Source organism: Trachurus japonicus, chromosome 23 (genome assembly GCF_045865225.1).
Source record: "Trachurus japonicus isolate A0001 chromosome 23, Traja_1.0".
In the NCBI taxonomy this organism is placed as follows: Eukaryota; Metazoa; Chordata; class Actinopteri; order Carangiformes; family Carangidae; genus Trachurus; species Trachurus japonicus.
This window is the reverse complement of record NC_140929.1, coordinates 10,505,106-10,530,687: the sequence shown is the minus strand read 5'-3', so window position 1 is coordinate 10,530,687 and position 25,582 is coordinate 10,505,106. Positions and strand designations below refer to the sequence as shown.

General features: G+C 41.4%; 1 protein-coding gene across 2 annotated transcripts in view; it reads left to right on the top strand.

Moving 5' to 3' along the window:
* The first annotated feature begins 2,841 nt into the window (after nt 1-2,841).
* Nucleotides 2,842-25,582, top strand: part of LOC146962573 (voltage-dependent calcium channel subunit alpha-2/delta-1-like) — an 83,038-nt gene continuing 60,297 nt past the window's right edge. The window contains exons 1-3 of one of the 2 annotated variants that reach the window (XM_085769767.1): nt 2,842-3,252; nt 20,018-20,099; nt 22,401-22,517. In XM_085769767.1, the coding sequence (XP_085625893.1) occupies nt 3,173-3,252; nt 20,018-20,099; nt 22,401-22,517 (279 nt within the window). In that variant the 5' untranslated portion in view covers nt 2,842-3,172. The remainder of the gene's footprint in view (nt 3,253-20,017; nt 20,100-22,400; nt 22,518-25,582) is intronic. The other variant, XM_085769766.1, reaches the window with a different exon arrangement.

The following is a 25,582-nucleotide window of genomic DNA, read 5'->3' as shown; positions in this document are numbered from 1 at the left end:
AGAGCTGGTGATAGAGACCACACCTGCTGCCTGGCAGACACACGGGCACACACACACACACATTCCTAATTCACTCAGAAACACAACCTTTATATCATCCCTCCCTGTCGCTGCCTGTTAAACACACACTCTTTGCTCTCTGGATTTTACCTCTTTTGCTGCTCTTTTCCTGAAACATGACCTGAAGCAAAATGCAACTCTGTGGTCAACAGGTTAAAATCAAAGTGCAGTGAACCACATCCCTGAGAACCACACAACCTTTACAGAAAATGCCCAACAGAAAAACATTTTTGCAGCATCCATGTCCAATTGAAGCCATTTTGAGCTTTTTCATTTCATTTTAGCCTTTCTGCTCATTGTGACTTGCACAAATATAATCAGTGTGCATGATTACAGTTTTAGAAATAAAATAAAAAGACCAGCCTGTTACTTAATACCTAAACCTGTATTGATTCAGTGGAGATGTCTTGGCAAACAGTTACTATTTACACATCCAGCAGTCCAATATTCATCCTACATTTAGCTCTGTTGCTTTCCACTCACTTCTGAAGGTTATACTGTATCTGGCTCTTTAGCTGCTTAAAGCTCCTTAATGATCACCAACTATAAGATAACTTGTGCTTGTTGAGCAGGTTCCACACAGAGGGTTAAAGTGTTTGGAGCTGTCCCCAGCAGTGGAAAGCAAGACTAATGTTAACTCTTTTTTAACTCTATTATGTCTTTCCTGCTACTGCAGGTAGCATGCTAAACAACTAGCCATGGCCCCTCTTGTCACTTTCCGATAGTAACTTGATCTCCAATCTGAACATGTAGTGCTTCTTACAAGACAGTATAACCTCTGGTTTTGTAAATGCCTCAAGCTCTTGTCAAGCGACAATTTAAAAAAAACCTACAAATAGGACTTGCAGATATGCTTTAAGGATAAACAGTACATAAAACAACACTGTGTGTCTGTATCTGATCATTAATTGGAAATGGTTGTATTTAGTCAAACTGCATTTGCTGTTTTTGAGAGGCCTTTGTGAAACGAAACTAATCCCTGTGGAGAATCCCATATAATCCTATTTAAGAGAGTGTTGCATTCGCTACCTTGGTACAAAAACAGAAGCAGCATGAGGGATTGGTGTTGGATTTTTTTTTTTGTAGTGACAACACATGGTGCCTTTTTTTTCCTTCCAGAAAATGTCCTGAAAAATCAATTTTAGAATAGGCTGATGGATTTTCTGATGGATTTCTTTTTGTTGTAATAATTAACCAATAATTTCCTCTCTTGCATGTGTAGGCGTATATCGCTACCTTCATATAGCTATATAATCTTCAGTATGATCTCTACTTCTTCTGTCAGGCTGACACTCTAACTGCACTCTGCACAGCCTCTTCACTTTTGCTCTGTAAACACACCCCCACCCTCCCACCTCCAAGCCCTGCCTGGCAGGAGGTCCCAGAGGAGCAGCTTGTATATGGGTTATAGTGAAACCTGAGTTAGGGGAACATGGACAACCACTTGTGCAGTAAATCTATTTGTGTGATTCATCTGACAGCAGGTGAGCAGCATTCTGCCTTGTTTGTGTACTGTGACCCTTCCCTGCCTCTACACAAGCAAGTAGATAAAAATTAAACTCCAAAATAATAACTTTGGGCTTCCATAATAACGGAAGAGCTCTGAGGAAATTAGTCAGGGATTAGTTTTATATCTGACAAGGGGCTTTGGAGAGAATCTCATTAAAAAGTACAGTATATTGTTCTGGTATTTACCTTGCTGATTGTCCCAGCCCAGGAAATGTCACTTCATATTAAGTTTGCCACGGCCCTTGAAGCAAGCAGAATTTATTATAACAATTCTGCATAAGTAGATACACTGCGCTCTTGCGAAATTAAATGAGGCCTCGTAATGATATACATAATAAAGCCAAAGTTTTTCCTGTGATGATTCACTGAGTCTGGCATGGACAAGAGTGTCTTGGAGGGTCTGGGAAGCGCTTTCAGCAACATGTGATCAGATAGAAAGAACCCCGTCCTGATGTGCACTCACAGGTCCCACCTGGTTTGTGGGTTATATTTGTTATGCAGAGGAGGAAGAAGCACAATAAAAGTCAGCAATGGCAGGTTTCATTCAAGGAGGGGATGTTACGGAGGCAGATTTATGCTTAATAATAAGAAATAACTGGCTGCTGCAGGATTTTGCATCCTATGGAGAAATAACCTAAGGAGACAGAACATACCATTCTTTTTTATTGGTTTTATTTATTGCTTGTTTGGACTGTGGTGATCATCAGTTGGAGGTCATATGAGATTGATAAAAGCAGAGCTACCCATTGGTCTGAATGAAAACTCTCTAGCTGGTTCACAGGAAAGTGGCTGCATGGTGCTGAGAGGTGTTGAGGTGGAGTTCGGGTCAAGTGTCCGGTGTTTGATAAGACCCCGACGGCGAGAGAGAGCGTGCGCAAGTGCGTTAAGTGTGTGTGTGTGTGTGTTGTGGGTAGAGAGGGCGCCCGGAAACACATTTGTGAGTCAGGAACACAAACACAAAAAACGCACACTGTAAAAAAAAATGTTATTAACAGTCATCCACATTTATATATCCACAAGAAATGATATCTAATGTCATTTTAGTGCTCGCTTTAGTCGCGCTCGATGTGATGCATGTAATTCTAGTAAATAATGTAAATTAAACCGCACGGACCATGAGCCGATCCCACCCACTTTTTAACTCACTTTCCCACGTGTTTAAACAGCGGAGACCCTGAGTGCTGAACGCCGGGGGACGACGTTTTTTGCAGTGTGCGGAGTGGCACCGCTCCGCCGGCCAAGCCGAGGATCTAAATGAGCCCTCCCCTTTTCTCCTTTTATTTTTTGACACACGCCATAGATCTGCTCTAATAGCCTATCGCAGTTGGAGACACACACTCTCTCCCGTCACACACACAAACACATGCATACACACAACTCGATGATCCAAAAATAAGCACTCCTCCTCAACTCGACCGGTGGGGGGGACATACCAGATGAGATTTGTTTCCAAACGCGCACCGATGGCGGTGTGAGGCGTTTGGCTGAGAAGTACGCACGGCGCGGTGGGATTGTGGAGCTTTTTCTTTTTTTTTTTGGGTTGTTTTTCTTTTGTTCATCTTCTCTGTGTCTGGATCCTGGTCGAAGGGAAATAAACAAAGCCATGGATTACTCAGTCTGCTTACTTTTACTCCTGTCAAGCTTTTCGTCTGTGTCCACCGGACAATTCCCATCAGCGCAGATGTGAGTACAGCTTCAAAAACAGCCTGTTGGCTTCTGAAAGTCTTGGATAATGTGATTTCTGTAGCCGATTTACAAACGAATGTTATTTATCAGAGTCAGGATTGAACTTTCTAACAGTCCGATGTGTTAAATTTATTTTCTAACCACCATTTACTAAGATTTACAATCAGTTTTAACTTGGGTTGTTTTTGGTCATTTCCAGCAGAAGCAGAATGTGTTTCCCTCTTTCCAATTCATGATTATTGATTGCGTATTACTTTGTCACAACTTCACTTTGCCAAACGGGATATTTAAAGCTGCTGCACATTTGTTACCAGCTTGCATGCACTGGTGTGACATGTGGCTTGCAGTTACATAAATCAATCCCCCAGGAAGGTAGACTGTGGTCTGAATGTGGCTCAGAGGTTCCCAAAGCCCCCCCCCCTCCCCTTCTTCAGCGTTCCCACTGATTATTATGTTTTAGTGGGATCCACAGAGAGGAAATGTGTTTTACATCACAGGGCAGTTGAAATTTTAGCCAGAGAGGTGACGGTTTTGGTAGTTAAAGAAGAGTGAGTGCAAACAAGTTTTTCTCATTTTGCTGCAGACCACATGGGACTGTGGATCTTGTCAGCCTTGTCCTTTGGAGAAAAAAAAAAAAAAACATAGCATATTTTTTAAAATAATACTCAAACTCAGAGGTAACCAGATGGTTTCTCAGTAGGTGCGTGTCTGCTAGTTTGTTTTGAATTAAATTTTATACTTATTATTTCCAACACGCAGGCCAGCAGTTTTTAGTTTTTCTCTGTTATTCACAGTGAGACGTCCCAGTAGTCTTGGCTTCATTTACAGTCTGAGCTGAGGAGTCTCCACTGGTCCTTGCAGGATGGTGACTCGGCCTACGAACTTGCACGATAAAGTGGAGATGATGCTTTAGCTCAGTGGAGCGTGTCCAAATTTGACTCCCAACCTCTATATTTGCAGTGCGACATTAATAGATATAACACGCAATATGCCCACAGACACAAGGATACAGTTCCCAAATTAAACAAATGTGTAGGTGTGTGAGGCTGCTCGTCTACCATGCTGCACCTCGCACTTAATCAACAGGTTTAAGACTTTCCAGATGGTTCCAACTGAGGCAAGGCTACAGCGTTTTTGGTTTTGAATGCAGCCCAAGTACAGTCTACCAGAGGGGTGGTGAGACATGATGGCACTCAGCCTAATGGTGGAGTACAATGATGTCAGACTAGCAGAGTGGCCTGCCCACTCCCTATATTTCATGGGCACTAAGTGGATTGATCTGTGGGATGTGTACATGATATTCACACAGGCTCGGCGAGCTGCAGACCCACTCTCCCTTGCACAGTGGACTTGATGTGTGAAACCGGCAGTCTGGCAGGAGAAACGATAACAAAACTTCTTCTCTCAATTTGGGAAACTTACATTCAGGAGAAAAAAAGATGATGCCAGATTGAGCCATCATGCACAGCCTCTGTTTTGACATATTGCATCTTAGCCGTCAGTTGTAATCACAGTTTTATTCATTTAAAAAGCACCGCAAAAATGATGCTGTCGCTCTCTCAGTGTCTCTGTCTCTAACTGCATCCAGTCTTGGTCCTTGCTGTGCTTGTGTGGTGATGGTGATGTTGAGTGACAAGCTTCAGGCTGAGTCCTGAAGGTGAGAGTCAGAGAGAAAGAGAGAAACTGGAAGGGCAAAGATGGAGAGTCTGACCCAGCTTGTTCTCCTCGAGGTAAAACGGGAAACATGGAGGATTCTTTTTTTTTAAAGGGACATTAACAAAGAGCGTGTGTACTTTGTGCTTTGCCATGTTGTTTCCTTCTCTCTCTTTCTCTCACCTCCCTGGCTTGAAGTGTGACTGTATCTCTAGGCTCCATCTTTAACCTCACATGCCAGCATCTGTCTGCTTCAGATGTTCATGCCCCCTCTCTCTTTCTCTCAGCCCTCTCCTGCATCCCCTCTCACTCGCTTTCTCATCCCTCTCCCCTTCCTTCCGTCTTGTTCATTCCCTGTCCATCTTCTTTCCGTCCGGCTCCCTGTGTCTCTTCATCTCTCTCTCTCTCTCTCTCTCTCTTCTCTCTCCTCTGTTCCTTGTTGCCTGAAGGCAGATGATTAACATCACAGAATCTGAATTGCAAAGTCTGATGTCATAGACTGTGCCCCAGAGACCCTGGCGCCAGCTAACACACTGAGATATCAGGGGAGATAAAAAGAAAAGATAGAGATGGAGAGGAGAAGAGACAGCAAGAAAATCTAGACTTGGCCTTGTTGATCCCATACGTCTACTCTATATCAACTCTGCTGCATGGATTCTGCATGAGGACCGTTTACTGTTAACACCGTCAGAGCCAAATCCCAGAGACATGTCCAGATCTTTGTGTCATCGCCACTGCTCGCCAGTTCACCGAGATGAATTCAGATATTCAACCTAAGATGTGATCATCTTAGTCACCAACGGATACATTCCCTCTCCATCCTCCCTCCTTGTCCACAGTTTTTGTCACCCTCTGCTCAGTTTCTCCCACTCTCGTGCGTATTTTTTTTTTAAAGGCTAACTAAATTTCATGCTTAACCAGCTTAAGAGCTGTGCTTCTTGTGTTTGTGGCCTCATCTCTGGCGATCAGTGGGCATAATGTGAGGAGGCACTTCATCCGAACAGAGAGCAACATAGGCAGCTGTGAACAGGGAGAGTGTAAAAGATATACTATAAACTTGTCACTTTGTTATAGGACATGCTGGGACTTCATGTACCTAAGGGGCCCTATACCTTAATGAAGGTTGTAATGTTCAGTTTTTGTTGAAACATAAACTTTACAATTTGTGGTGCCGTTGAACTATATGTGTGTTGTTTAGCCTTGCCATTCTTATTTGAATGGAGAATGACAATATAATAGAAACACAACACCTGTCTATGTAGCTATGTGTAGATTCACATAGATGGACACATAGTTGAGGCAACACCTCTTCATATGGTTTCAACAAAAAATGAACATCCATGGAGGAGGAGTTCTCACAGGACTGTTATATCAGGCTGCATTATGTTTTGCTATGTGTTAATAATAAACTGACATCTATACACAGGATTTGCTGAGGTATGGATTCTAATCAAAACATAGAGGCCAGACAAGACGTCAACAACAGTTATTTAAAGGAACGGGCCGATATTTTGGAAAATAGCCTTTATGGTCATGTCATCATCCATCATCAACCCCTCCTGTAACTCCACAAACTCCTTACACAGATTAAACACAAGAGATTGTAGTGGAACTGATAAGCAAATTTGGTTGCCTTTGGAACGGGGTAAGCTAACCAGCAGCTGTTTCTTTTTGTTGTTGTTGTTGTTAGGGACAGAATGTTGCTCTTAATTTTGTACACATGTCATTATGTCTTATCATCAAACAGGATAAGGAAAGAAAAATAAATAAAGATAGAATGAAAAATTCACATTCACACAATTCACATACTCCAATGCAGGTGTACTTATCTGAACTGGTTGTCTCCAGTTTCATACAGTATCTACCAGATAAATTAATGGTATCATCCTTCTCAGCTATCCCTCAGGGACAAAGACGAATTTGGGCTTTTCCCAAAATGTCAAACTATTCCTTTGTTTATTTTCAATCCATCTTTGAGAAATTTCTTGACTCTGGTCTAATTTCATTCACGGTATTTTTAGTTTCCTGCCTTACTTAGTTTCATATGATTTATGTGTGCCTGCCTTGACACTTTTATCTCAGTGACCTGACACTTGACTGGCCTGTAATGAATATGTCTTAGTTCTCGACTTGAACACATACACATGCATCCTATTTCTTGATCAAGCTTCCTGCAGCCTCCAGATTCCTGGACGCATTGATACTGAACATTAGTCATATTGCAACAATAAAAACTCTGTCAAATATGGAGATAAAGACTATAACCTAATCTCAGTTTCTGCAACCATTTATGGTTTAAAATTTGGCTTGCAGCACCCAAAAACTTGTTAATCCTTTTACATCCACATTTGCGTTACGTCATCGTGATGTCAGAAGATTTGAACCAGAAAATCTGGCTATATCCCTGGAAAATCACCCTGGCCGCAGTCACGGTGTCCAACACATTAGTCTTTGGTTATTATTTTTACAAAGTCAGTTTTATTTTTGTCAATTTAAAAAGCTCCAGGCTTTATTTCTTGATTGAATCACACAGCCTTGGACCCGGCCTGTGCCTTGCTTTGGAACAGACAGAGGAATTAATAGTGTCTCATTAAATATTATCAAGTAATGAAGAGCTTTTTTTTTTTTTTTGTCTTAGTCAGTTCGTGACTTAGATTTCCCTTCAATTTTTATCCCAGTGTCAAAAATCTACCTTGGAGTATGACGAAGATAATCCAGAGAGGTTCGAAGAGGATGAATCAAATGTAATGAGCAGATAGAAACGATCAGCTCAGGGCTGTCTAGGGTTTCCTTTCCTTGGCTGTGATTTGCACCTCTCCGCCATGGGGGAGTTGGTGCTATAGCAGGTATATTTCAGGAGGCATGCTCCTGCCTGGAGTCAAGCAGCTGGTGGGCTGTATCTGTTACAGACACACACATACACACGTACACACACAAATGCAAAAGTGCAAGATCCATGGATAATTTTTGCCCTTTTTTTGTTCTCATAATTTTCTTTCCCCCTCTCTTGCACTTTTTCTTTGCTCTTTTCCCAAACCTTTCCTTCATTTTTCACTCATTTACTCTCCCCCTCCTCTCCCACTCACTTCCCTATTGCTCTTTCTCAGCTCTGGCTATATTTAGACAAGCCTTTGTCCGTGGGGAATGGGCGTTGAGTTGTCCTTACTAAGATGTAGGTAAAGATACAAGACAGAAGGGAGTAGGGTGGCGTGGTGGCTTCCCATAAATCTCCCCCCCGGCCTCTCCACTGACATTTTGCGGACCCCTTTGCTTATGTGTGGCCTCTGGGTGTTGCTTTAGTGTCTGGTTTAACTTTCTCATCCCAAGTTCCTTTCGGCAAAGCGTGAAGCATGTGCGAAAAAGGAGGTCGGGGAGTAAAGAATCAACCGGGGTGTTGTACTACTTCCCCACAAATCCTTTGCCACATGGAAATTCCCAAGAATTTTCCATTACAGCGTTGCCTGGGCAACCTTGGGAATAGCAAACAGCTGTTTGGATGAGAGCCGTGTCCAGTGCAGGAGGCACATCTGTATACCATAATATAAAGCATGGGGAGTGTAGTTTTTAAAGCACTACTTCCCTGATTTTGAGTTTTATTTATGTATGAGCCTCTGAGAGTGCCTTACAGAGAGAGGGCCTTACCAAACTAATCAATAGTTAGTGGAGTAGCCTAATAAAAGGTGCAATGCTGTAAAACACAAGGAGGCTAAGCTATCACAAGATAGAGAAGAGCAAGGAAGTGTGAAATGTAGAAAGAAAAGAGGCTGTGTGAGACTGAGAGCTGAAAATCAAACCCTCTGGCTCATCTCGCCAGCTGTCACACCAGTTGTGTTTGTGGCTGTCACCTCGTCTTTTAAGTTCATGACCACATATTTGTCTGTGTGTTGAGTATATTGCCGTCATGAAGATTTTCTAATGACCTGCTCATTACATTACCAAAAATGTGTAATCAAACTAACATTAAAGACTTGTTCATGACAGTTGAGAGAAATAGCAACAGTAGAAATATCCACTCTAACTGTCAACAAACAGTATCCATTTGATGCTGCATCATGTATATTGATGGAATAGATTTTGTCCCTGCGTCACATTTATGCACTGGTATTTGTATGTAAATATTAAGGCACAGTGAGTTGATTAGCCTAGCTTGGCTTAGCTTGGTAACAGAGGGAAACAGCTAGCCCAATTCTGCTTTAAGCTGAAAACTTAACCTAATAGCATCACAATAAACTCACTCATTTATATATTCTCTGAATATAGTGTTGTAAGCTTGGGCACAGTGACTTTCTGGTATCATGAAATTTCAGGGAAGCTAGTGGAGTCTTGTTTTTACGTTCACAGTACAGCTGAGACGTTCCCACCTATCTCCAGTCTCTCTGTTCAGCTAAGCTCATCTCCTCCTCAGCAAATTTTTGTCTAAATTTGATTTTGTTTTCTGTAAATATCCATGAATGCAGTAAGGGACTTTATAAGCCTACGCATCCTAATCACACACTAGAGGTGTTAAATGCTTAAAATGTCCCTAGTGAGACACCATAAGCCCATCTGGTGTGTAATATTGAGAGGGAGACACAGAGAAAAGTGGACCCATGATGGCCTGTGATGGCCTCTCTTGAGCCCCCCTAATGGAGTTGTATTGCAGCATAAGAGCTGTTAATGTCAGTGCTCAGACCATACTGGACACTGCTCAGTACAGCACTAACGGTGGCCTGCTTGTGTAGGCGTCTAGATTGACGTTAATTGGACATTTTGGCCAGGGGGTTTCTCTAATCTCTCTATTTATACACATTGTCCGAGATTGTGTGTGTGTGTGTGGTGAGGCAGAAGGGTAGCGTTGATGTATGGATGGATGGGTCGAGAGTTTGCTCAGAAAGTGTGAAGGTGACAGGGATGTGGAGGTTTAGTCATTTGAGCAGAGTTCAAAATGACATGTAGCGGGGAGAAAGACAGCTGGAGGGAGAGGATGAGTAAGAGGGAAAAACGCACAAACTGTTAACTGAATGACAATTTAGTTTCCAGTGATACTTTTTAAAAGACTAAGGGAAAGATATATGTCTATTTAGAATCTGAATCTGCAAATGAGAACCCTAAAATCTGTACGGACTAGTGTCTCATGCATCTTTATATTAGAACATGAATTTAAAATGCCACTGCACCTACAACCTAGGCCCCATTTACACTTGATATTATAATGTGATATCCAGATAATTAACAACCTGATCTTTAATGTGTTATTTTTATCACCTTTGAAATCACTGTCCTCCATAAGCTAAACCTGAGCATGAGTAACTGAGGTGGTGGCAAGTCAGTTATAGGTGTGTCAAAGACTATGTTTACACATATTCAAAAACAAAATGCGAGCAAGACTACCTCCAGAACTTGTCTGATCTGATCACATTACATTTTTATCTTTATCTTGATAATGAATCTGGATACAGATCACATCTTAATACCATGTGTAAACAGGATGCTGCATTTATTTCTGGCTCTTTCCAGTCGGATGTCACCTCTTTATCCTGGACATTTACAGTACAGTATTATCCAAGGGAATTATCCCCAACTTTTTCAGTGAGGACACACATCTTTCACCCAGAGCCATTACTACAGACTAAAGGCTTTGTTGAAAGACAACACAAAGTGTAATTTCAATTTGGCTGCTGTTGTCGTGCTTTAGTCTGGTATGATGCTGGAATCTCACCAGCAGGTGTGATTGCTATGCAGCGAGTACAAACACTTGCAGGTGTCACAACAATTCTGCTTCCTCTGACTTAATGTGTCCGGACACCTGTGGGGAGAGGTGATACAATGGGAGCTGTTAGTTCTGTCAGGAAGTATATACCGTTTGACATGGAGGGTGTGGACGAGACACACTAGGCGCTAGGGGGACAGCGAGTCAGTCCCAGCTAGCCCTGATCCAGAGTGTGAGGTCAAACGTGGGCAAGGGTAGGAAGATAGACAGACCCCTGGCCCTCTGTCAGCGGACAGACTAAAGCAGTGCTCAGATATCCAAATGGTCTGATGTGGCTTTGTTGAAGAAAGGGAGGAATGAACATTTTTTATTTTAGTGATTTTATTTTGCCTCTTCTAGAAATGTGGAAAGTAGAGAGGTGAACATAGAAAATCAAATCCTGTAAATTACAGGTATTGATCCACATCTTAATCACTTTGCTGCTACAAAACCTTTCGGTTCTTGGACAATTTATGGGCAAACTTTAAAATTATTTCTCTTGGACACATTTTTTTTCTCGATTTTTTTTCATGTATTGTTTGCTTGTTTTTTTGGCTTTGCTGTTGATGGCTTATTGAAATGATAGACACAAACATTGGCAAATAAAAGGTTTAGTCTTAGATTTAGGCCTGAAGTTAATAATTGTTTTCTGTATTCATTCTATGTTTATTTTCTTCATCAATAAATCATTTGTTCATTTAGTGTATGAAATGTCAACCCCAAGCCCAAAAAGAGATGTCTCCTAATTGCCTGTTAGACGACATCATGCAAGTTTATCATTTAAAAATGTGGAGTGAACATTTTGCAGTGTGTGTACAGTATATGTAAAAAGACAGTATGTTGCTGGCTGCAGTAATCGTTGACCTCTGTACAGTCAACTGTTCGTGACTAAAATAGTGCAAGTAAAAATAAAAAATTGCCTCTCGTATAAATCTGCCACTCAAATCCAACTAATTGGAAAATATTTAGGTCACTAGGTTTGGTGGTTAATTGAGAAAGCAATTTGTTCACAGCTTCTAAAATTGATTTTCTCCTCCTACAGCGGCACAGTGTGTAGCTTAGAAGATAAACTGAGCATAAAAAGTCAATATGTGGCTGTCTCTGGCCAAAAGTCACCTGTTAAATCAATCCCTCTGGAACCAGCTTCCTGTAACGCACACCATTTGATAATGATCTCATGCAATGTCTAGTCAGCTCTTCCACAGCTGCAATACAACATAACACGCATAAGTGCTTGATGGAGCGCAGAAAATACTGTTGTCAAGGCTTCACTTAAACACTGCTCTTGAGATCGAGGCAGGGGGGCAGTGGTAAAACGCCCCGACTGACTTGCTAAGAGGAAAATGGTGGAAGAGCGGCAGAAACATCAATAACATCTTGCCATAGAGGATAATGAGGCTGCAAGGCATTTACAAAGCCTGCAATTATGGCGTTATTGACCTCAATAAAAGGAGAAGATATCATCACTTGACTCCTTTGTGCTACGTGGTGCAAGAGGAGGGAAAGGGGAGGGGGCAAATGGAAGATATGATAACATTATATGTTAATTTAGATTAGAAGTAGGGAATAGATGGCAAGTGAGGCTATTAAATAAGTGGAATTTGTAAAATTGAAAAAACGTTATCAAGAAAAAAAAATGAACCCACCCAGATTTCCAGTTTGATACGAAACACAAACGGATAGTGGAGTCAGAGAGGTGGAAGGGAAAGAGGGAGACGAAATTCAGAGGAAGAAGCAGCGTAAGAAACACATTGACACAGGCAGGATAAAGGTGCTGTGAGAAAAGAGGGAAGGGCAGAAAGCGACTGTTTGTCTTCTTCAATGCACTGTCGGTCTTGCTTCATAGGCAGAGCTCTTATTAGCTATCCCCCAGTGGCTCAATTACATCCACACTCCATCCTAGAACATCTTTATCTTTTTTGTGCATCTCCTCTCTTGCTTCACAGAACAGATTAGAAGCCCAAATTACTACTATTAGTGGAGGATTTAAGGTTTCAAACAGTCTCCCGCTGCTGGAAACCATGTCTCCACAGCATGATGAGATGGAGGGGAGAAAAGTAAAATAGTGTATGCCTCCAGATTCTCCCTGCACGAAGGTTTCGCTGGTATTAAGAGATCAACTGTGGACCCACAGACTGGGCTCCGAGTATAAAAACATGAGGATGTTTACAAGACGTGAGGGTGCTGGAGTGGAAATTCTGAGATTGGATGTTGAGCCCTGGATTCTTGCAGCCGCTCGCGCAAAAGCACGTTGGGCCTCGGAGCCGGACCGAAGCCGACTTTTTCGGCAATTTGGTTGGAACGATGGCACCCCCAAACATCTCTGGATCAATATTCAGGACTTAAACTGGGCTTATGGTGTGAGGATTATCTTGTTGTAAGAGGAAAGGGACATGGGAAGTGCTAGTTAAAACGCTATGGAAGTGATATATGTGAAAACCTCTGCTCCTGAATGACAATGTAAGGTTACTGTCGTTAAAAATGTGTGTGCTCCCCCTGGACATTCTTTCTCTTCCCCTGTTGATCAAAGGCGTTGTGCACACCCTCTGCATGCAATTATACTATTAATACCATGAGAAACTCAAGTTGAGATGAGAAGACCTGAAGCAGCTGCTTCCCCCTAACCAGCGGGATGGAAAAAAGTGTTTTTTTTTATGACAAACTGTTCCAATACTTTGACAGCCCCAAAGCACTCAGTCTACAGGGTATTTATTTAAAGTTGTGCTGCTGCTTTCTTTCTTGTAAGGACGTAGAAATAAGTTTAATACGAAATACACACAGGACTCTGCAGAGAAATCTTTTAGATAAACCCTCCCAATCTTCCCTTCATGAACTCCATCTGGGAACCGGCTTTTAAAGTTGGATTACAAACTCATGATTTTTTTTTTTTGGTCTAAACCTACATTGTCAGTTACTGAAATTGTAAAAGAGAAGCAGTGTCTGTCAAGGACAGTTTGAGGTCAGTTTGTATCTAAATCTGAATTCAGGTTCAATAAAACTTTATCATTAATAAACATTGCACTAACTAGACCTTCAAACATGGCAACGCTGTTACTATGAAGTGTGCAATTAAGCTGAAAATGAGCAGTCACTGGAACAGACGTAAAACAAACCTATAACTGTAGCCAGGTTATCCAAACCCCTTTATTTTAAATGAGCACATCCAAAATGTTGTTAATAAGCCCTCATCATCCAGAGTAGGTTGGTTAAACCAGGAAGTGGGCCTATACAGTGTGATGGATGTTGGGTAATTGACAAAAACAACACCTTGAACACACGGTACAATGACCATGGATACTCTAGTATGACGTGAAGTTTATTCTTGACTGTGCAAACTGCAGTTGACAAGAAACCAGTTACTAAGGGGCCTGTGGTAAGATCGCTTTTGTTTTCATAAACTTAACTTTTCAAGGTCAAGAACAAACTTTCAGTCACAGTTTGCGTCATCATTGCCTTCATTGTGTGTTGAAGAAAAGTGAGTGAATTTCTTGCCTCATCTGATGTCTTTATCTTTTTATCCTTTAAATAATTTAATTATTTCAAAATGTGAAATGCAACCACTCTCCTTGGAGCTTGAATTATCCTTCCATCGAATTGGTTTCCTGATATGTTGAACCCCAGAGAATATAAAATGCCTCATTTTTGAGAATTGAAGGGTATTCTGTCTCCCAGCTGATCATCCTACAAGTGTTGTAAGCCTGCTCGGAGTGTAACACGCAGCTGCACAGCGAACGGCCAGAGGCTGTGGTGTGGAAGTGTAGAAACGGAGGGAGAGGAGAACCACAGCAAATGCAAACAGCTCGGGCCAGGGGGGTTAATGTGGTTAGAAGTAAGACAGAAGTGCTCTCATGCTGAGTCATGCTCTCTATTCTGGGATTGTGTCCACTTCCCTGTGTTCACCCCTCCGATTGGACAGTCTGCTCCAAACTGGCGGAGCGACATTATATTGTTTATTTTTCTTTTGCAATGTCGAGTCGGGGTGTTCCTTGTAAAATAGAAATCAGTTTTTTTTTTTTTTAAGATCATGTTCTTCCTTGTATTTCAAAAACAAGCACTGACGATGCTTTGTGTCACCAACTGGTGACTTTGCTCCTCACAACAACAGTGACATATTATGATCTAATAAAGTTATTTCAAATAATGTTTAAGCATCTGTTTGAATTTGAAGTTTGAGTGAAAATACTGTAGTAAAGTCATGGGTTGCAAACCAAAATAAAGAGCTACTGTAAAAGAAAGACAGAATTTGCAGTCAGGTCATATTTCTCCACCACTTACATTACACACTGTAACTTAATCCATCGTTTGTATGAAACACTGATAAGACAAGTGCAGCTTTAAAGTTATGTCTGCAGCTTGGTTTTCAGTTTTTCTTTGCTCCATCACTCTGGTTATTGACTTAACACTGGTCCTACACACATACACAAATGGTTGACACCCACTTCATTACATTAAGTGTTTTTTTCAAAAGGGCTGCACCTGTCCTGGTGACCTTTGACCCCGGGCAACCCCCCTACTGCCCTCTGAAAGACCCAGTGCTCTGGTTACATACAGGCGTTAACATGTGCATGTAGGCGTACACACACACACACACACACACACACACACACACACACACACTCTGAAACACTCATGGGACAGCTGTCTTAATAGAGGCAGCTTCTCTTCCAGTCATTAGAGTGATGGGAGGCTCAAATGAGAGGGGGGCGGGGCTACTTTGTTTACCCAACAGCCACTGTACTTGAGGCCACAGGGGTGAGGCACAAATGAAGACACATGGTCACCAGTCCAGTCGCAGTACGAGTTAAATCAGCACTGAACAAAGTCTTGTGTGTGTGTGTGTGTGTGTGTGTCTAACCCTAACTCATTGTTTTTCAACCTTGGGGTTGGGACCCCATATTGAGTTGCCTGGAATTCAAATGGGGTCGCCTGAAATGTCTAGTAATTGAAAAACAAATTACTGATGAAAATATTTTTTAAACTAATTATTATTCTTTTAAAATTATAATTAAAAACACCATACCCAATCTTTAAACAATTGTATTCTATACTTTCACTTTCTTGAATATAAATTGAGTTCAAATAAAATGCAGCATATAAAAATATCTGAGCTGGTGCATCTTGTTTGACGGCCGCGATCACGTGAGGGGTCGCCAGAAATTTGTGATGTCAAAATGGGGTCACAAGCCAAAAAAGGTTGGGAACCACCGCCCTAACCCCTGACCCTTAGATGACAGTCGTCTTGTGTGCATGTGTTCTTCTGAACTGGTCCGAGCTGAGAGCAGCTATGTGTTGTGACACTATTAGTGATAATATCGACACCACTCACAAGCACCTCATCTAATTTTACACCGTTTAACTCACTGGCACATTTGTGCTCGTAGGCTGAGGACATGGAAGGAGCTTGATGAAACTTTAATGTCGTCGTTTCTCTGTTGGAGCCTTCATATCAGACGATCTGTTCGTCTGAGCTCCAACCAAGTGTGTCCCCTGACTCTCTGAAGTCAGTGAACCTGTGATGATCTGTAGCGCACGCACCATGAGTCGCATTACGCTATCAAAAACATGTGGGTGAGACAGGTATCGGACTGTGTGTGTGTGTGTGTCTAAGGCTCAGTTCCACCGGTATCACAGATATTGCATATGACAGAAAAATGATATCCAACCTGACAGATATTTTCCACCTGAAACATTTCTTAAAAGCCGGTTTGTTACTTCTTTCAATATCCAGTGTAGAGAATTGTATCCTCTACTAGACAAAATAAGTTACCCCACTTTAAAGCAGTTTTAATCCTCTTAACAATTTTGTTTTTGTGATGTCACACTTACAGCTAACCCTAACACTGCTACAAGTGAAGTAAAAGGGATGAAAAGCTGACATCACTGCTGTTGAAACACAAAGCTTTACTACTGCTTCAGCAACAGGTGGATACTCATGTGAGCCTTAATGCAACTTCGGACCCAACATATGTCTGGGTCCTTGGTCCGAGTCTGGTCCATATGCTTCCACATCTGGGCACATTCTGGCTGGTTATCCTCTGGTGTTGGCGAGTTACCTGACAGCTGGAAGAGTTTCTGTGTGTGTGCCAGAATTGGTCCAGATGTGGAAGTAGCATCTAATAATCATGCTGCGTATGATGAGCCAGACTAGGGCCATGGTGTACACAAGAAACACAAGTATGTGACGTCATGTAAGTATAGGCTGGCTGTATATCTGAGTATCCTTCATACAATATATATGCAACTGTGTTAGGAAGGAAAATAGTTTTAATGTCATAGACATTTGAACTTCCCTGCTAACTTTATTAAATAATTAATTAATTAATTAATTATTAAATGTGTTCAATACAGTTACTAAAAACAAAAAGGTGACAAAAAACATTCTTACCTGGCCCCTTTAATTAGCCTAGTAAAGGTGAAAGAACAGCACAGTGATTGTCTTGTCACATGTAAAGAATTAATTTAGCTTTTATTGACTTGAGGATCATGAATGCAGCATTTGTCAGCTTGTTGGATCCACCTTTTTATTTCTTGTTTCTTTTTCTATTCTTTACTCTCTCTCTCACCTTGGCTAGGTGTCACCGTGTGTCCCCACTTTGTATATGCAGTGTTTCAAATTAAATCTCTCTGCAAAATTGAGAATCTTAATAAGATTGCAGCAGAAACACTGAGATCATTTTGTTGTGACCCAAATCAATCAGCCCCAGATGTGTCAGTGAAATGATCTACACTGTGTTGTTTTTTTTTTGCCAGTAGACTTAGTAAAAAAAAAAAGAAAAAACAGGTGGATGAATGAGCTACCAAAAAGAACAGAGGGAGTTAAGGAGGAAAAAAGAAGCTTCAACAATTTCCTGACAGAAAAAAAAACAGTCTGCTGCATAAATGGATGATATTAATGACTCAGTGAGACGAGTGTGAGAGAAAAGAGCCTTGTACTGCCAGCAGGTCTCACACTTGGCTGAGTTTCTCATGGTTCCTCTTCCTTTCAAGCCCCGCAGTCTGCCACCACTGTAGCCGAGTGGCTTCAACATGGCTCACCAGCCATTTTGGTGACTTCCTTCCTTTCCCTGTTGCCCCCCCCCCTCCCCCTTTCCCTTCCATCCCCCGTGAAATTTCCCCAAGGATTATGATGCTATCTCATTTTCCCATGCCCTTCTTCAAGTTTCCATCCTCTCATCAAATTCACATTTCTTTGTTAAACCCCAATTTCCAAACAATATCTTTCATCTGCTTCCATTCTTCAGAAATACAGTTTTTTTTTCTTTGGTAATGCAGAAGCCACACTCTCTGCTGGGTATTATGCATCAAATCTATGTTTTTGACTGATAAGAGCAGGATGGTTATTTGTGGAAATTGGCTCATCAGAGCACGGCTTAGCCTTTCACGCATCACCCATGAGATTTTATTAAACCAAGATCAGAGAGATTACTAAATTACAGCACAAAGTAAGCAAGCGAGTTTTATGACATTACAAACTGACCTCGTACATGTGCTGCTACAGACGAGAGAGGGCACGAATCACTTCAAACCATTACAACTGTAATCAGGCGCTTCTTTAGGCCCTACTTGTAGCTGTCCTCTGCTCATCAGGGTTCTGCAAACACTGATTAAGTGTTGGCTTGTTCATGAGCAGAACTGTCTGCATCAATAAATAAAATACTAGGCTTTTATAAGGATGTGTGAATGAGAATATGCTGTGGTAATAATATCAAAAAAGAGTGGTACATGTACAGTATATTTGATCATAAACAGAAGTGGTCATTAAACACTGAATTTTGCTCAGTTGTACTGTATAAGGGCAAAGTCAGCAATTTTGAAAACAGTGGAAGGATAATAATCAACCCCTTGTCTGCATTTTCCTACCAGACAGCTGTTGTAAAGCCCCCACCCTTCTTGCTTCAGGCCAAATGTTACATTTAGAAAACTCACACTCATAACAACCAGCTCACCATCGTTAGTGCACAATATCAGCAGGAGATTATCTTGTATTTTCCCCTATACAGCCTACTGTATGTGTGTGTTTGTGACTTAGGGGTGGGTGTGGGGGGTCCATGAAGTTATGTGCTGACACCATGCACATCCTATATCTATCCTCTGCCATGAGCAGCTGTCTCTCAGAAGGCTAAATATACTACGTTGCTGCTACGCCACACATTTCCAGTGTGAGCTAGCCCTGCTCACATTACACTGTATTTTTTAAATAAGATAACAGAGGCGGGGCTCAAGTGTCATAGGCCCCCTCGGCAGTGTGGGAGGTGAAGAGGTTAATTCACACTGTAGGGGAGAAAAGGCAATTTTCCTTATGGATTATGTCATGTATTTTTTATTGGCTGTTGTAAAGGAGCTGGTGGAGGGTTTGTATGTGCACTCACAGTGTATTGTCTTCAGCAGGTACAGAACATGTTATGTGATGTTCAGCAGAAGGGGTTTTATTACCTGGGGACCTGTTGTTTTTTCTTCCTAAAAGCTTGAACTATGTCTTTGAAGTATATCCACATTTATATGTAACCAAGAGGTTTTCTACTGCCTAAATATAGTTGGTCTGCCTCATTCATTTTTAGAAATGAACATAAATAACCTGTAGGGTGTGTAGCCATGTCATGTCTCACCTGCTGTGTAAAGTAATTCATTGGTGTTTTGACAGCTAGGGGGTGTGCTGGGCATGGTTTCATATAGACTCCATGCACATGTACACAAAACCTGAACTCAATGTCAAGTTTTCCATGTAAGGATCCACTGTCCTTAAAATCCTCTTGACTATTTCAACACATTTGATTCACAACTGTTTTAACATGCAGGTAATTAGAGTTAAAATATGTTGAGGACATCACATACATAGAGTTTGTTGTACACTACTGATACTGAGCCTTTTGAACTGCAGCAAAAGTTAATTTGTTTTTTTACTTGATTGCTGGAGTCTTAGATTTGTTCTGATTTTAAGTCATATTAAAATATAACTCTAATCCCTAATCCCTAAACATTTGTCTTTTTCTATATGGCTCTTTCTCTTTCTCCTTTTGTCTTGCTTCTTTTCAGAGCATTACATTAACCAGCATCTTACTCCAGAGGATGCAACACTCTCATGCTGTCAACTATGAATAGCTCTCACCATAATGCACAGTCCATGTGGAATAGAGCAATGTATTCACTTGGCTAAGCATTATTATTTCATGCTTCCCTTCCCTATGTTTTTTTAAGCATATTGTTATGGTAAGAAGCAAAGCTCACTTCAGGTCATGTGATCATGTGGGTTGTATTCGGACAAAATGAAATTAGAGCAGCTCCAACAAAATGGAGTTAGACTGTGCAGGCCAGTAAGGAGGCTTTTTGGTGGGTGAAGTGTGATTGGCTAATCGATTGTTTTTTTTGTGTGTGTCTTCTCAGGGTGAAGGAATGGGTGGACCAGATGCAAAAAGAGTTGATCTCAATAACAGACTCAGCCAGTGGCCTGCCGGAGCTTATACAGGTAAACACGATAAACACACACTGTTAAATCAGAATGTGAAATTTGCATTCCTGACTTTCTGTTAAAGGAGATATATTATGCCCCCTTTTCCACAAATTAAAATAGTTCCCAGGTGTCTTAAAGATAATGTCTGTGACATGCTTCGATCAAAATACCCCAAGGATCAAACATCACAGCTCTTTTCATCTGCTCAAAACAGCCCTGTTCAGAACGGCTGGTTTCAGTGCCTGTCCCTTTAAATGTAAATGAGCCACTGCTTGCCCACCCTGCCCCTGGTACCGCTACTCACAGGTAGGGGTGGTATTATTCAAATTACTCAAATTCCTGCAAATTACAGACTTTTTTGGTCAATTCTCACATTTTGGGGGCCTGAAGGCAAGACAAACACCCAAGAGCCTTTAAAAAGTGATATTTCCATAATATGTCCCCTTTAAAGGAAGTAAAGAGATGGAAATAGTTCGACATACGTATGAATGGAAACAGCATCTAAACTTTACTTTTACATGGCAACACATGACTAACATTTTAGGGTCAGCATTGCAAGAGGATAGTTTATCAGCTTCTGTTACTGATGCAGGATGCTTTGTTACCACTTTTATGCTAGATCAACTACCATTAGCTATGTACCATTTAGGACCTCTACCCCCAAGTAACATTTAGAAGGACCCACAGTGCTGTTGAGTCTGAATTCTGCATGGAAATTGAAAACTAGCAAGCAAGGCCAGAGAAAGTGAAAGGTACTTAGTCTATCTGCTAAAGTAAGCATAGATACCAACTTGACTTGTTTTTTTGTCTAAGTCTAAATACCTGTTGCACTGTCAAACTTCCACACACTCACTTCTGTATTAATCCCACACACAAACAAGTGAGGTATCGGAAGTGTTAGCTGTCTCTTTTCATTCAAATGATCCGAATATCAAAAGTCGCAGCAACGTGAGGGTTTGTCCCCTCAGCCTCGTATACTGTACCACCCTGTGATCTAAATAATGTAGGTTATATGAATGTCTTATAGCTAAATGTGAATTTTACCTTTAAGAAAACACAGATTCCATATTGACAAGAACCATCATGTATACTTTTTGTCACTTCTCTTGCTTTCATTAAGGCTCCGTCCCTGACCTCAGTTGTCAGAAGACATCGCCAGTCTATTTATAGAAGCTTCTCATTACAGATAGCACGGCATCGTTTCATTCTGTACACGCTCAGATAAGATCTACGTCACAACCATACTGCGGCGCCTATCGTCCCTACACATGCTCATGCATAAGCTCATATCTGACAAAGGAGAGAGAGAGTTTTAGATTGACACTGATTGACATGATGCATCTGGCACTTTTACTCCCCGTTCACCTCAAGAATATGATCAGTCGGCTGTAATGCATCGCTGAAATCGTTATAAAACATGCTTTTGTTTCCTGCACTGACATGACTTGTTCCCAGAAATGAGAATTAAACATTTCTAGCAATATTCTTGTGTAACTGATTCCACTTGAATTGTTTTTGTAAGAGAGGCTGAAAGCTTTTGGGGACGCCCCTCCTTAAACAGAGTCTACTGTACACAGCATGCAGAATTTAAAAGGGAGTGTTATGCAGCTTGCACGTTAATAATACATGTGAGGAATTATCTAGATTGCTTGGATGGATGAAGACAAATACTGTACATGCACGCGCCCTAGTGCTGTGGTTTGTATGTCGGACAATAGGATTCCTCTAGGCTGCTAAATAATTGGCTGTGTGGCATTTGTATTTCTTATATCTTTTGCTGGAGCATATTCCATAGCAGAGTAAACGGTCTTCTTACATAACCTGACATCGCAGTTTAATCAGTGGACGCCCAGATTCCTTTTTTTTTTCCGTCACTGTACTTTGGTCAGTGAGATCTGGTGAAGAATAGAAGATGACCACTGATGTAGACTAACACTCTCAGCCTCATATACCACAAGTCAGTGGATCGAAAATATCTTAATACGGAGAAAACTCAAGCAAGATCATTTTGTTAACTGATCATATCTATACTGCACATTTTGTGATGACCTCATGATGAGTAGGTGGTTATCTTGTGATCATCCCAACTAAAACAAATACACTTTTTCATCATTGTTGATGTTTTCTGATCTGTGTTGTTGTAGATTGATTTTTAAATGTTTGCTTGTTAAAGAGAACCATTCCTGCAGAAAATTATTGTTTCATTCAGAAGGTCTGGTTGCTGATTTAACTCTTAACAACAATGGCATGTGGATTTGTTCAGTTTGAAGTTTTGCTCAGTTGTGACCCAATCTTTTTCTCTTTTGATTGTCTCAGATATATAAAAACCACAAAGCTCACTTCAGCATCGAGTACAACGATGCAACTCAACTGGTGGCAACGGCTGCTGGGAAATTCGAGACACTGCTGGCCAAACGCTCCGAAGCCCTAAAGGTCAGTGTGATTTCCTAACACAGCATTATCTTTTGTGATGGAGGATAAGGTGTAGTTGTAACCTCTTTGGTCATAGTGATACTTAACTGTCATCAACCCTGACTTTTAAGAGGAGTTGATTTTAGAGAGACAAACCAAAGATAATACAGATTCTCTACAGATTTTTAAATTCATTTATTTTACAAAATCAGTTTCAACGTCTTCCCTAGCACAGTGGCTAGAGCCCAAGGAAACGCACAGAAACAATCTGCTTCTCCTCATTTCACGTCAGAATAGACACTGGAACACAGCCACCGCTTCAGGCCATCCACTGATCCAATATAAGCAGACATCCTCCAGCCAGATGACTTAATTCAAAGTTACCAGTCTGGGTTGCTACATGCCAAATAACGATAAAAAATTCCATTACGTGTGTATGTGTTGTATCATTTTTGTGCTGCGTTGTGTTTTGGGGGGGGGGGGATGTCAAAGATAAGCATGTTCAGTTTCAACTTTAAGGAAACCTTTGTCTTTCCTGTGACCACTGAGGCCTTCTGCGCCCTTGTACCTAATCCAGACTGGCTGCCTTCGTGGGTCATTTGTCTGAGCTGAACTGAAGGAAAATGCTACGAGGGCTACGCTGGCCAAATGCTTTCATTTTGTCGTAAAGTGGTCCTGACAGTGTTGGCCACATGTAGCTTCTTGGTTGAGTGGCTTACTAGACATTTGGTTGTGTCAGGTTTGTTTCCCCCGTTCGCTTGTTTGTCTTTTAAATTGGTTTATACAGTAAAACAGTTTGGCAAACCACGGACACCTTGGTTACAGCGTGACATTTGAACCTATGCTAGCTCTCTAAGGAGAGCAAGGCTGGATGGTCCATGACTGTGGTCCTGAAGTAACTCAACTAGAGTCTTCAGAGGATGCATCCTGCTCACTGTATATTAACTCAGTACTACTATCGGGCCAACATTTTTCATTTGCCAAGAAATTTATTCATTGTGCCTAGAAGATTAATCCTACTAGGCTAATTATTCCAAATAAACAAACATAGTGGTGACACTCATACTGAATCCTAACTAGGGTGATGATCCCCACAAATTTCATCTGTTGCAGGTCAAAACATCTGGTAAATGGACCGACACAAGCTTTTGTGTAAACATTCAATGCCTCAACAGCTGTTGTATCGTTTGTCAAAAGAAAAATGGACATGAATTGTTATGGCTTCAATGATGCCTGGAGCTCCTCTTTGTCACCAACTATAAAACCATACAACACACAAAGCAAAGCTCATGAAAAAGTTAACATGTTAGTTCCCTAAACTAATATGGTGGGTGGAGATATACCGTACCTCCTTCATTGTCATGTTAGCAGATGTCAGCAGCATGAATAAAGCCAAACAGAGTAGCTAGTGTGGCTTTAGACTCTGGCCCTTGTTTGCATGGAGTTAACAAAGGGGAAGCTGAATTGATTCACACCACTTTCCTCTGCTCCTTAGTTTAAACTCGGCTGTAGCAGGCCAGCTAAATAAGGATCTCGAGGCAATCCCGGTTCCCATCAATCTGGGTCTGAGTGCCACAAATATCCAATTAAAGCCTTGACAGCCCGTTGCCATGGTTACATTCTCATTGATTAGTCCATCAATCCAACCAAGCGTTTTTTGTTTTTCTTACATCCCTCCCAATAACTGCCAAGGGATGAGGGACAATTAGTTTTTGTTGTTGTCGTGTCGCACCTTGGGAGACAGAGAGACAGCAGCTCAGTGAGTTGATGACGGCAGAATAGAGATGTTGAAACTGTAGGCTGTGTTCTTGCATCCCATCAACACCATCTGCTGTGTGGTCCACCTGCGCGAGTTACATGTACCGCCAGTTGTTTAGCTCTTTGGTGGAAATGTGAGAATAGCGAGGGTCTAACACCATATGCTGATGTTCTTTGTTCCCTTTAGAAACTACATTTACTCGTTGCTGGATTAGCGTTGAGGAGGAGATTTCTCTCGGTGGTCTGCTGTCTACTGTAAATGGTGTTCAGGGTAATAAAGTGGAATGAGCCAGCGTTAAGGTGATCAATTTATCTAAGTTAATAGTCACAGGGTCCACTTAGCTGAATCATGACTCCAAATGAAGCTGGGGAGAGGACGACCGCAGCATCTGTAATGTTCTTGACCTGACTGGCACTTATCTAATCTGCTATTTCTGCCTTGCCACCTTGAGTATCCTCCCCCCTTTGTTCCCTATCATCCTCTCTTCCTCCTCTGTCTTTCATCCCCCACCCCTCATGTCCTTCTGTCTCTCCCTTATTCCATTTGGGAGGGCCGATTACACACAGCATGAAGGGATCATGTATGAGAGCGATTGCGTCAGGTTATAGCTTTCTGTCGGAGAGGGGGTGAAATTCAATGGCCTCATGTGTATGAGAGACAAACGATGATGAGTGGAAAAGAGAGCGATAGTGGTAGGAAGTCCATGAGAGCATTAAGACACGCACGCACGCACGCACGCACGCACGCACATGCACGCCAACATGCACACACACACACAAAAGACTGGCAGCCTGTTGCAGACCCTCCATCTATTAGGATCCTGGCCTCTAAGTGTGCAATTCAACAGGCAGCCACTTCTTCTCTCACACAGCACTGCTTCAACTTTATGAGCCATTCAACTGAGTCATTGTGTCATTAGACACCAACAAACAGTCAATGTGCACAGGTGCAGGAAGAAAGTTACTTTAACACCAAAGTCTTGTTTTATTGTCATTAAATCCTACGAATGGCTTTTTTGACTGGCATCTTTTCATCTGACATATGTTACACAACAACCTTTGGCAATATGTGTTGAACAGTAGTAAGACCATACAGTTTCCTAAGCTATGGGTCTCTTCCTGTCTACTTAATTAAAAGTAGTAATAGAAGAATGTAAAATATAAGTAATACAAAGAGGTGAAAGCCTACATTAAATAGTTTACTTCAGTACTTAAGTACATCAAGATGTACTGAACAAGTCACATGTTCTCATGATGGCGAATATTGTGTGTGATACAGTTATACGATATTTTAGTTTCATTTAGTGAGTTTATTTCACAAGTACACA